The 13980-nt window shown below is 35.0% G+C and overlaps 1 protein-coding gene across 1 annotated transcript in view; it reads right to left on the bottom strand.

Moving 5' to 3' along the window:
- Positions 1 to 3231: 3231 nt before the first annotated feature.
- Positions 3232 to 13980, bottom strand: part of LOC122080782 (elongation factor G-1, mitochondrial-like) — a gene marked incomplete at its 3' end in the record, with an annotated part of 15088 nt that continues 4339 nt past the window's right edge. Inside the window, 13 exon segments of the mRNA XM_042647632.1 lie at positions 3232 to 3353; positions 3470 to 3538; positions 3623 to 3697; positions 3801 to 3910; positions 3995 to 4055; positions 4361 to 4399; positions 5380 to 5446; positions 5569 to 5657; positions 5767 to 5862; positions 6584 to 6655; positions 11875 to 12025; positions 12189 to 12310; positions 13466 to 13687. Of these exon segments, the coding sequence (XP_042503566.1) occupies positions 3232 to 3353; positions 3470 to 3538; positions 3623 to 3697; positions 3801 to 3910; positions 3995 to 4055; positions 4361 to 4399; positions 5380 to 5446; positions 5569 to 5657; positions 5767 to 5862; positions 6584 to 6655; positions 11875 to 12025; positions 12189 to 12310; positions 13466 to 13687 (1295 nt within the window).

The raw sequence follows: 13980 nt of genomic DNA, 5'->3' as shown, positions 1-13980 counted from the left end.
ATACGATACTAACCGATACGAGACATGAAATTTTTAAAATCCTTTTGTATCGATATATATCTTACGATACATACCGATATGCATCAATACACCACTGATACACATCGATATGATATGCATCGATACGACTCTATGAAAAATACAAAATCGAGGTGAAATATATGTTTCAGTATGTATCGGTGAGTATCGATATGTATCGATCGGTACGTATCGGTATCGATACATATTAGTGAGTATCGATATGTATCGGTGAGTATCGGTATATACTAATACAGTGTGCTATGGTCATATAATGGCTAAGATGGTATTTTTTTAGAAAAACACGATTTTTGAGAGGTTTTTGTTCCAAAGTTGCTACCAACTATATTTCTCTTTAACTAATGTTGAAATCAAGGTTGGGAATAAGGATTTTATATTTATGGGACTACAAACCTTGAATTCTTAGTGCGATATTCTCAATTTAGTGTTTATGCATAATACATGTTATCAATAGATTTTTTTAACAAATTCTTTGTATAAAAGTGTATAAAAAAATGTTTCTTATCCATTTATGTGTGTATCTTTAGCGTATCTTAGCGTATTTTCGATACGTATTTTAATTTTGGCAGATCGATACGGTGACTGATACTGATACTTTAATCATTGGGTTCAACAAAAGTTTGTTTGATTTTGAAGAACCACATGTATTTGTAAAACTTTTCTATATAGTCATCCTCTTTTATATGGAATGTATAGTTAATAGGAAGTAAAATTATCCTCCTACGACATTGAGACATTCAAGGATATTGCACAAAACATGTGAGTTACAAATATTGATTTAATTAGTACACATAGAACAATACTATGCTCCCAAAAATATATCACAATGTAATATAGTTCTCTTAGAAAAGTCAGTCAAATAGGATTATCAAACCCTATGCTATTTATTATTATATTTCATCTTATTTGTCAACCGCTTTTGCATTTAAGCTAAACGGTCTCTATACTTTAAGAAATCATAGAATAAGTTTTCGCACATTCTATTATTCAAAAGGCTCATTAGGTATAAATTTAGATGGATACTTGTTCAAAATGAATATTGCTATTTTAAAAGTACAATGCTAATAAAACAGATGTCAAACATTGTCTTACAATGTCCAATTCGATCTTTTTATTACATTATACAATATGATGTCTTCGGGTAATTCAATTAGAGATCTTATACTATTTTAGATAATCCAAAGAATATATGATAAATACTCACTTGATCTAATCAAGAGTTAACACTCATACCTTTATCAGCTAGAGTATTTACTGGATGATCTATATTAGTATAAATTAACTCAAAAACATAAATAGCTCTACAACTCTTTTGGAAAAAAAACTTGGTTATATGTCCTCATAAATAGGACTTATAAGTTGACATAAGATTTTCCTTCAGACATTCTGGAAGTTTATCCCTCCCAACTTATAAATTCTATCAACTCTATACAACCTTACAACAAACGCAAAAAATGTGAAGTTAACTAGAGCACACATAATTTTTTTTTTTCATTATCATATCATGGTAACTGTTCTAATCCTGGTTAAAAGATGATTTTTAGTTTTCATAAAACATTCAGTCATATTTAAACCATACAATTAGTTTGTAAACATGCATGAGGAACCGAAGTCCATACATATCATGCTGTTGTCGATCATACCAACACAGTATATTTAAACACGACAAGTGTTTTATGAAAAATTTCATCTAGTTACTTTCATAAGATGGCTAAGTAAAGCTGACAATTCTTTGTATCATTCTTCCCCATAGTACTTGACACATAGGTCACACCCACGGATTCCTTCTTGTTTTGACCATTGGGCATTGAACATGAAGAGAAAACTGCAAATGCCATTACTATTGCCTTGACTTTTCAGAAGTAAAATTTTTCACTAATTATAGTCGGTGACATGGTTAAGATATTGAAATAGACATCCATTATTAACTTAAGGAATTCCAATCTCATAAAGTGACATCATTATTATGACATAGTCTATAACCCTTGGCAATTTATAAAGAGTATCATAGAGTCGACTAGGGAAAGAGTATTATCTCTCAGGATAAACCAATTTACTTAAATGCTCAAGCATGAGTAAATAGTCTTGTCTATTCTAAATAATTAGATAGAACAAATGATCAACATTATAATAATTAGTGGGTTAGTGATGATAAAATGGGCAATGATGTATAATTAATTTACAGATACATACCATTGAATACAAGCGGGCGAAGCTCAATCAATGGTTTCTTATACGTTAAGCTTCCCTCAAAGTTTTGGGGTGTGAATGGGAATAATTCAACCCTTACATGCACAACTTAGCTTATCGGAGTTATTTGTACATGTGTTGATTGACTGGACTGATTCTGTCCATCACAAAGGCTTCCAATAATTTTGACCACCTGAATACCATGTCTATTCCTATTGGCTGACACATACTCAGGTCAAGTGCATACCCATCGTCTCAGAGTGAATCATGGCATCGTGAGCTAGTGTCTACTATCGCTAGGGGTGTCAACGGTCCGGGTCGGTGCGGTTTCGGTCCGGTTCCACCGGTTTCGGTGTGAGTTTGGAAGAGACCGAAACCGACCCAATAAGGATTTATCGGTTTCGGTCCGGTGTCGGTTTCGGTGCGGTTTGGGTTCGGGTTGGTACCGGTTTGGATTTATTAGGTTCATTTCGGTTTGGATCAGTTTTTTAAACCGGTATGAAGCCATTAGGAAACAACCAAATGATGAATTGTTGAACTTCGATTTTTTAAATCGATTTGTAACCGGGTTGGTTTTGATTTTTGGTCTAGTTTGAATTCGATTTTCCATACAAATGTATATAAAACTATTCAAATTTTAATTTTTTTAATGAATTTTGGAGTGTTTCGGTTTCTTACCGGTTTGGTTTCGGTTTCGGTCCGGGTTTTGAGCCGGTTTCGGTTTGGTTTCGGGTTCATCCGGTTTTCGGTGCGGTTCGGTTCGGTTTGGTTTTGGGGTTACAATACTTGAAACCGAACCGAACCAATAAGGCTTCGGTTCGGTTCGGTCCGGGTTGTTATCGGTTCGGTCCGGCCGGTTTTACCGGTTCGGTTTAGGAATTGACACCCCTACCAGTTATGATCACCAAATGGCTGTTTGGTGTTAAAGAGGTATCCATATAGAATTTTTAATTTCAGACATTTTAGCCAATAAGACGATAACAAGAGACACATGTTCCATACCCGCATACTCTTCCATACTGACCCTGTCCTCCAGTTTGCTTCTTATGCAAATAATCAAATTCAGCACGCCGAGTAACAGTCTCTCTGAAGTTAACACGAGGCTTTCCAACAGTTGCATCGACCTTCATACCAGCAGAAGCAAGAAAACAAATAGGAAGAATTCTATAATCAGGTACCACATTTCACATCAGAAAGAACAACACGAAGTAAGTGAACCATACAGAGCTAAGGTCGGCACCTTATACTCCCTCCTCATGCGCTCAACATAAATGTCCAAATGTAGCTCTCCCATTCCCGAAATTATTGTCTGTTAGTGAAACATTTATGATGTTATTTAAGGCACATTAGAAGTTTTCTCAAGGAATAGGGAAAAAAGAAAAAAAAAACACACCTGCCCACTCTCAGCATCCAAACCAACACGAAAAGTTGGATCCTCTCTCTGAAAGCGATTCAGTGCTTTCGAAAACTGACACAAATAAAATCAAATGAAAACCATTTAATTTAAAAAAAAAATAATGAAAAAAGAATGAATGCCAAATAAGCAAATATATATCTTGGAGTGAGCTTACTTGTCCACCAGAATCTTTGGACACAGGTGAAACAGCTAATGACATTACTGGCTCAGGGACACTCATAGAAGTCATAGTGTATTTAACTGATCCATCAGTAAAGGTGTCTCCTGATGACAAAAAAAACCAAAAGGAGTTTGTAAAAAGCAGTGTAGGAAGAAAGCACAAAAACACAAAATTTGGAGGGGGCATACCTGATGCACAATCCACACCAAATACAGCAACTATTTGCCCAGCATGTGCCTCTTGAATGTCCTGCAATATTTAAAACCAATAAACAGAAATAAAATTATTGGGTCAGAACTGAGTGAGAAAACGGAAGGAAAAAAATGCAACTTAAATATTGACAAGTGAACACACATTAGAGCTGCAACTTGCAATACAACTGATTTAATAGGACAAATCTCATGGATATTCGATTCCAGTAGAAATCATTCAATTTCATCCCATTTGATATATAAATCAATTTCAGTAGAGAAATCGTAAAAAAAAATAATAATAATAAATAAATAAACAAAAATAAAATAAAATAAAAGAGATCAACACAAGGCGAAACTAACCTCCATCTCATCAGAATGCATACGTACCAAACGAGGAACCTGCAACCAAAAGATAAACAAAATTAAGTACATTTAGACAAATTGCCAAGAAGACACTAATGATCTCAAAGGAAAAATGAGCTACTATTTACAGCATGAAGAAAGAAAACATGTAGACAAAAACTATAAGTCATTCCTTGAGGCGTTTCGAAATAAACAAGTGAAGAATTGATGATACTGAATTTTGGTTGAAAATCTTTGAGAAAAGGTGAATTGATTGTATGGAACATATTCATAAAAGGAAAAATCCTTAGCAATGACCCAAATATCAGGAACATAGTAATATCTTTTTCATCCCAAGTTTGTCCCCAGCATGGTCAAGAGTATGACTTCCCAGAAAAAGAATTTGTTTCGAATAAAAGATTTATTCAATTATGAAATGTGAAAATATATTCACATGAGGGAAAGTACTAGCTGGCTCATCTACCAAGGCATTTACATTGGAATGAGATGATCCTAGCTTAGGAAGGGGTCTAGCCTATCTTATCAGGTGTAAGCATCAATTTCCATGAGGTGTTTAGCCTTTTTTCTATATATTATGAACAAAAGCTTCTTTGTTTACACCCATTCTCCTTTTTCTTGATGATAGCAACAAAAACTACAGCGGATTACTTCTAGATGAGTTCAAAATCTATGTCAGAAGATTGGGCCAAGGTTTTTTACAGTGCCAGCTGACCTGAATCACCAACCTCCTTTACCCAGGCTCGCGACTGGCCCGGAATAGAGTTGAATAGTGAAACAGAATTCTTGTAGCCCCATTTAGTAGAGATAAGGCTTAGTTGAATAGTTGAGCAGAATGATTACTTGTCATTTTATTTATCTATCTTTTTATTTAGCCTTGATAAGCAACAACAACTACTCTTCAATGGTTACAAATTTGAAAAATTGCAACATTACCTCAAAATTTGTATCTGTAATCATTTAACAAAAAACATTCTAGAACAATGACATACTTTTTCTCATTTGTCAAAACAACATACCTTAATTTTCTTGCCAGTGTTTATGTTGATTATAAAGTCACCCTTTCGGATTACACCTTCGTAGATCCTGCCATGAGAAAATTCCATTTATTAAAGCAAGATATTTATGCCTGGTCTCATCGCAAGACACCACACAATATAAAAGGTACCAAAAACACTTAATGAAATGGAGACAAACATTAAACGTACCTTAAATAAGTCAACTGACCAAAACGCCCTTCTTCCAACTTGAAAGCTAATGCGACAAGAGGTCCAACTGGAGTTCCAGATAATGTAACCTAACGGCAAGAAAATACTTTAGCCCTCGACTCACATTCCAAATGTGAATAGAAGAAAATGAAAATCCAGATAGAACCTTCTCATCAAGGAAATCAACAATCCGTATACCTTCTCTTCATTCTTGGTTTGGTCAAGAGCATAATTACTAACTTCAGCTGGACATGGCAAATAACTAATCACCCCATCAAGCAGAGGTTGTACTCCCTGTATTCAGAAGTGTGAGCAGCAAGATCAATAGATATCTCACAGTTTCATATATGAAAAAATTTAATGTTGGAGTCAAAATACGAGGATGGAAACACAATATGGACCAGGCAACAATAATATGAAGGACTCAACATCAAGAATGAAAACTCCATCTTGTTCTGAGTTGGGGAGTAGCAAAGAAAATATCAAGGCCATAAACAACCCCAATGAAATTGCCCTATATTCATGAAGATATCAGAAGAAAGTTGAAATCTTTCTCCAGCAAAGTTTTTCTCCTTTGCAAGAATCCCATAACCATAAGACCACCAATAAGTTAAATAAACATTTAACATGAATCATCATTATCGGTGCAACTCATTATACATAGACCCTGGGTTATCAACAAAAATAGACTCGTGAGAATAAATTCACAAATTGAAGAAATAATAGACAGAAAAAATTTGGAATAAGCCTTTGGATGCGATTTCAAATTCCACCTGCTAATGGGATACTTTAGGCAACAAATTAACATGATATACATGAAACATCCTTCCACAGAATGACCTAACACCCTCCAACATAAACTCTGCTATTTGCTTTGAGGCTATCAAAAAACACTTATAATAATCAAAGCATTGCCAACCTTGACTACAAACCAAAGTTTCCTGAATATCATGATAGCAACAGAAGTACAATCCAAAAGAGAAGGCTACATGAGCAACAAATATGTCTGAAATACCTTGTTTTTGAACGCGCTACCCATGAACACTGGTACAAATTTGCGTGCAATTGTAGCCCTGCGGATTGCCATCTACACAGTAGAAATTTTAAATTAAATACCCAGACATGAATCACAAATGAATAAACTCCTTAGCTAAGAATAGACTATCTTTTTGGGTGGGGAGAAGCACATCAATTTTCTCGCGCAAGAGATATAATGGATCTAAAACAAAGACAGCACTATAAATCCAGGAAATGCATAAAAGAACCTTCAATGGACAAGGGTAAATTGAGGATTTTCTTTGCGAGGGAGAAACAATGAAAAACAGAAGCACAAATCAACTCAGGTTAAGGGAAAATCCAGAGAAGATACAGTGGCAATATGAAAGTTCCACAAAAATCACCCTGAAGGAAAAAACCCACAAGCCAAATCTGAAAATGATCTACTATTCTAAATCCTAATCACCAAATTAAGGTCATATTGGATAATGTAAGATGGCATCAAAATGGTACAAGGAGATTGATGCAGATCAGAAGCAAGATAGGTACTTTAAAAAAGTACTCACAAAATAACAAAGCAGTTTCTCCTCACTGAGTTGGTGACTCCGTGAGTTGACTCAGTGCTGCATCCTGTAATACATCAACAGCAACGTCGTGGAATCTTTCTTTCCGGTATATTTTTATTGTTTATTTAATTCCTTCTATAGCTTGGAGTATCCTTTATAAAATGTTGACCTTTTCATAGTTGGTTTTCGTTTAATTTTACAATTCCTAGTGTTAGTAGGAGTCCTCCTTTCCAATGACCCAAAGAGGGAGGCCTCCTCCCAGAAAGTGATCAAGGAGCGGAACAGAGCATTCAAGATCGAAAGTTGTTGATGATCGGTTACCATGACGTGACACGCTATCAACACCATTAAGGGTTAACTTAACCAACACACCAAGTACATTCATGCATGTTATGATTCAAGTATTGCAACCCTTTATTGGAAAATTTCTTATTGTTTACTTTGATAATATACTAGTACACAGCAAGGAGTATGGAAATCTTGAGTATTGGAGGCATATGATGAGAGTACTTTGAGCTAAAAAGCTATATGTAAACTTGAAGAAGTGCTCGTCATGCTACCCAAGGTTATATTCATGGTTCCAGGTTTCGGTTTTAAGCCTGGTTTCAACCAGGTTTGAAACTGAAATTTTGCAAAAACCATGAAATTTCGGTTAAAACATTGAATGTTTTGGTGGATGGTTCAAGCCCAAATGAGCAAAATTAAGTCCCGAAACGTCTAGAAAACCCTATTTTAGGCCCTCCAAACATAGTGGAACCCTTAGATTATTAAAAAAAAAAAAAATCCCAAATGGTAGTTTGACTTGGACCCTAGGTTGGTAGTACTTACCATGATTTTTTGCAAAAGATATTTTTTTGATAAATGATACACCTTCACCTTTAAATCTTGCACAAAACTTCCACAAATGCAGTACATAGTTGTTTCGATGCATTCCACTAGTGCCCAACAACTTGTTTCACATTTATATGGGAGTGTGATTTAGCAAAATATCACACAAAAAAAAAATGTTTCCACAAATCTTAGTCAATACCTGTGAAACCAACGAAATTGGTGAACAATTATCAACCCATTTCATTCAAAACTGTATATTTTATATTAAAGGTTTGTCTGGAAACGAAACCGAAACTGTACACATTGTTGAAATTTTCATGAAACAACAAAATTTCAACCGAAACCTTGCATTTTTTACATATCTCATGCGGTTTCATTTCGACATCTTGCAAAACCAAAATATTTCACTAAATTTGGCGAAACCTTGAACACTAGTTATATACTTATATTCCTTGGATATATTGTATCTTTGCACCATATTTCACTAAATTTGGCGAAACCTTGAACACTGATTATATGCCTGTACTCCTTGGATATATTGTAACTTCAAGAGGTGCCAAGGCCAGTCCGGAGAAGATTAAAAGTAGAATCCTAGATTGGCCGGTACCAAAGACCCTCAACAAAGTTTGAAGCTTCCACAATCTTGCTTCATTTTATTGCAGGTTTACTAAAAATTCTAGCGCCATCACTGTGCCTCACTGAATGTATGAAGCAAAGCAAAGGGAAGTTAAAGTGGACGCCCACGGCTACCAAAGCGTTCCAGCATATTAAACGAAAGATGATTGAAGATCTCATTTTACGGCTACCAGATTTTGATCAGGTGTTCGAGGTAGCAATTAACGCATCACATGTTGGTATTGGTGGAGTACTTATGCAAGGAAGTCACCCCATTGCCTTCTACAATGAGAAACTCAACAATGCCAATCGGCATTATGCTACCTACAACATGGAACTCTGTGCTGTCATTGAATAAAAGCATCACAAGGGTTAGACCCTCCACACAATTTTATGAATAAAAATATTTGGCTTCTGATACTTTCATTCTGTGAGATTCAAACGGCCATGTGATATAATGCTTGTGGTGGGATACCAGATATCTTTAATGGCTAGTGGGCATGGTTTCAAGTATCCGTCCATATCGTATCAATCTATACGTATTGGTATCAGTCGATGTCGATACAATACGTACTAATAGAATAAAGTGTATCCTTACGTACCCATAAGTATTGGCCGATACATACTAATACTTAAGATATGTATCTATAGAACCCATTTCACTTTCGAGACAAAGTATGTCCTTGTTGGCGGTACTTAAGTTTTCAAATTTTGAAGCACAATTACACAATCAATCTCCCTTTCATTTTGGACTTGGGGCTTTGAATCATTTATAAAAAACAGTTCAAAATCTAAAATGAAACTGATGTCTAAAGATAAAAATAGCGCAAGACAGGTACGTTGAAAAAGCTAGAATTTTCATTTTTGCGAAATTTGTTTTTACTTAAATTAAAAAATTGCATAGAACATGAATTATTGCATCAACTTGTTCATAGATTTTAAATTTTTTAGAAATTCGAAAAGTATTCAACCCTAGAAAAAAAATTTTGATTTTTTTGCAAACAACAATAATATTGGGTTGGAAATTTTATTTACATATATTGTATATCAGTATGTGTAAGATATCTCATCCTTTAAAACAATTTCAATTGAATGCACTTGTCCCATTATATGTCATTCCCCAATTTAATGTTTAAATGTGATAAATGTTATATATTGCTAATTTATAATGTTCTTTGCTCCAAAAGTGTATTTCTGTGTATCTTGGCCATTTCCATGTATATCTTGTCACTCGTCACGACGCTCAGGCGAACCAAGGCGTTGGAGAATTGCCTAAGCACTTAGGCAACAAGTCGCTTGCCTTAAGGTGAACAAAGCGACCAAGTGTTATTTTTTATTTTTCCTCTTTTCTAACGTTATTTAATATGCTACATATACCTTGTATCATAAGAAATCAACATTAAGCCACATCAAGTCATCAAAAATCAACATTAAGTCACATCAAGTCATCGAAAATCAACATCAAGCCACATCAAATCATAAAAAAATCAATGTTAGGTCACAGTAAGTCATAACAAATCAACATTATTTAGAGGAAATGCTCTTGTTCTATAATAATTTTGACTGGTCAAATGATTTTATTTTTACATGAGACTTTTATATCAGGAATAGCACAAAACCAGCTTTCCAACAAGTTTAAGATTACTTAAATATGAGTTGTAATAACAAACTATATTCCGGTCAAACTCATTTTAAAGTACACCAATGCTGTTAAAATCGGATGAATGAAAATAATTTTATGGACATCAAAACAAAACATTATTTTACCACACTTTTGGTTTTTAGCACTGTTTTACTATGATAAAATTTACAAAATTTTCAGAATTGAGAAAAACCCTAGCATTTTGAAAGTTGAAAATTGCCCCTACAACCAAAATCCAATTTTTATCCTTAGACTAAGAGGTTGACTTTTTATCCTTTCGGAATTTGACTTTCAAACTATTTTTATTAGATTCAAATAGGGGGGGACATTTGCTTATTTAAGATAATAACTTAAGTAAATAAAATAACAAATATAGAAACATTTACTGCCAAAATATAAGGCAACATGTTGTGCAATAAGGCAACAGTTACCTAGGCCCCAGGCAAACTGCCTTGACAACTATGACCTTGCATATCTCCGATACAATACGATACCCAGTACCGATACTTTAATCCTAACTGGTAGGACTCCCGTTGAGGCTAGAAGGGATGCTTAGTCCTCTTTGCTTCTTTATTCTTCTCCTCCAGTAATATTTAAGTAACTGTTCAGCTTACAGTCTTATTATATTAGTCAATTTATATAAACTCTTCAGTTCTTGATTGATGCCCTAAGAATTCAATTCTGCTTAAGATCCATCAACAGAAGGTTAGTCTCTATCACCCTATGGCTTTCAATTTTGAATCTGAGATTGTTTGATTAGAGTCCCATTAAAATGGAACTCGTCTATCATTAGCTTCATTAGCTAATAATCTGCTGTTGTTTTCTGCAGGATTTATCCAAACATAGAGTCCAAGTTTAATTTAGATCTAACCACTGGATTCAAAATCACTGAAGTTACTAAATTTCTGCTGTTTTAACTTGCTATTTCTGAAACTTAATCGGTTGAGCCTAATCTAACCATCAGATTTATATCGTATTTTGGGGATTCATTCCACCTCATTAGGCCCTCCTTCAACCAGAATTTGAAGGTGACCAGACAATTCGATTGTGAGTTATTTATCTTCTCTAATTCTGGTTTTTAGGTAGCTACTGTGATCCTGTCTATTGAGTTGTAGCCTAACACCTATTGGAAGGGTTGTCAACTTCATTAGAGATGAACGTAAAATGCTTTTCACCCAGAGATCTAATTGAACTGCAAGCAAACCATTCTTTGGAAGAAGCAATCTGTCATTTCAAATCAAGCCATCTTACCGGGATAACACAGACATCTCTGAGTAATCAAAAGTCTAAGGGTGTGTGCTTATGGAAAAATTGATTTCGTGTCCATCTCTAATTCTCTATCCTCCTCCAATTTCCTCTTTTTCCCATAGAATCCCACCCCACCTCCATTTCCTCCCCACTAAAAATTTCATATTCCGTTATTTCCTTCCCTTCCCTTCCCTTTTCTTGTCAATCCAACCCACATGTGGGACCCACCCTCACAAGTTTCCCACCCCTTTTTATCCATCAAACAAATGGGGCCATACAAAAAATACGAACATGGAAATACTTGCAAAAGCAGGGCATTGAATATATGCTATACCACACAAACCCCCCAGGCCCAAAACAGTAATAAAAAAACATTGATCTTCACACAGAGATACTTTTGTAGCACACCTCAAGATCATTAGGCGATATAGGCTCATCATTAAGGAAAGCTTCAGCAAGTTGATCATCAACCTCAGACACCACTTCTATTAGTTCACGCCGCTTTTCTGCAACTAAAGCCTCCATATTGGTAGGAATGTCTGAGATGACAATGTTCTCACTATTAAGAAAAGGAGGAGAAAAAAGATAAGAAACAATCAAGGTAGTAGAAGTGAAGAACATGAAGTGAAGAACATGAAGTGAAGAACATGAAGTGAAGAACATGTTGCAGATGTAGAACTAATGTCCAAATTAAGTAGAACCAAGAGCATAATGGAACATACCCACTGGAACCATGAAAGTACAAAGCTTTTGACTGGACAAGGTCCACGAGACCCTGAAAATCCTCTTCCAATCCTATAGGAACTTGCACTGCTGCACTATGATGTCGGAGTTTAGACCTTGCCTGCAAAATAAAGTCCCTAATTTAAGCATTGATATCTCAAAATTCTATATGAATACACAGTCACTTAATACATATGTGAAGGAATTTCCAATCCAACCCAATCTCATGAACACACATCTTATCTCAAAAGAACATCAAATGTAAGTAAACCCAGTAAAGGCATCACAAGAAGAATGATTGCCTAGCAACATAGGATCTACTCATTAACATCGAATAAAGAAAATTTATTGAGAACAGAAATTGAGACAGAAGTGCACTTCCTAAGGGTTGAAATGACCTCTTTATAGCAAGGTTCGAGATTTCTCGTTCGCAAAATATTTCGGTTTCGTAGGTTATCAAATCAAAAAAGCCTGTGATACTGAGAAATGTAAATATTCCGACCGAAATTTCGGCAAAATATATTTCATTTCACCGAAATATCGGGCAAAATGTTACTTAATAAAATCAGATTATCAAACAGAATGGATCGAAATTTTGACCTATTTTGTTTGTTTCAACAGGTTTTGCCAAAGAATGGGGGGGAAACTGGTTTTTGAGATTTCTTGACCAAATCACTGTGGTACAAGGTTGGAACAAAAACTAAACCTTGTTCTTAGTCCTGTTTCTTCTTCCTCCTTCGGTAGTGAACCCCAAACATGGGATCCTCATCTCCATCAATGATGCTTCATCAAATTGCATTGACTTTCTAGAATGTGCTTCACAGTTTAAAATGATTAATCAGGAAACTGTCCTAACAGGTTTCTTCCAGAGGCTTTTCACAACTATAGAGATTCTTTTTCATTTTATTCATATAAACCACTAATTAGTAACTCTAAAGAAACCTTTGAGCTATTAGAGACGAATACCCATATGCAATCAATGAAGTTTGAAAAGGCTTATAAACACCGTTTGATCAGAAACTTCTATTCTCCATACTACAAAGTTGGAGCTAATATCAACAAATATTAGATGAACTTCATAGAACTATGGTAAAATTTAAAAAGTTATAAAGCTACAGCATTATATCCCATCAGAAGTAAACCAGCTCTGGAAAAACAACATGACTGCGGAAGAAGCAAAATGAATTCAATATCCAAAGATCAGACGCCCCAATCACTCTTAAACTGTGTAAAGCATCACTTGGCATAATAGCAAGTTCAGAACGTGAATATTCACCTGGCTGAGGACCTTCCATGGGTCTGCTCCCATACGATCAAGTTTGTTAATAAATGCAACCCTAGGAACTTCATATCTTCTCATTTGCCGATCAACAGTAATAGACTGACTTTGTACACCACCAACACTACAAAGGACAAGTATGGCACCATCAAGAACACGTAGAGCCCTTTCTACTTCAATGGTGAAATCGACATGGCCTGGAGTGTCAATTATATTAACCTGGAAAAAATAATAATAAATAAATAAAAGAAATATTATGGATATATGGGGAAACCCCATAAACAAAATGTATTAACATGTCCATAGTAAAGATAACAGACATATATGTTATGTTTTTGTATCTCATATAGGCTTAAGAGCTTGAATGTGTTAATGTTACTATCCAAAATTATGACATTGAGCGAATGAGATACAAAGAAGTACAATGTAAATACTTTACAATGTCAACTTTGAGTTTTTCTCCATCCTAAGGGTTCTTTTCTCCTTCCTTTTCTTTTCCCTTTTGTTTTTTT

This window comes from Macadamia integrifolia, chromosome 6, assembly GCF_013358625.1.
Source record: "Macadamia integrifolia cultivar HAES 741 chromosome 6, SCU_Mint_v3, whole genome shotgun sequence".
Classification (NCBI taxonomy): domain Eukaryota; kingdom Viridiplantae; phylum Streptophyta; class Magnoliopsida; order Proteales; family Proteaceae; genus Macadamia; species Macadamia integrifolia.
Note: the sequence above shows the minus strand (reverse complement) of the source record. Positions and strands in the feature narration are given on the sequence as shown.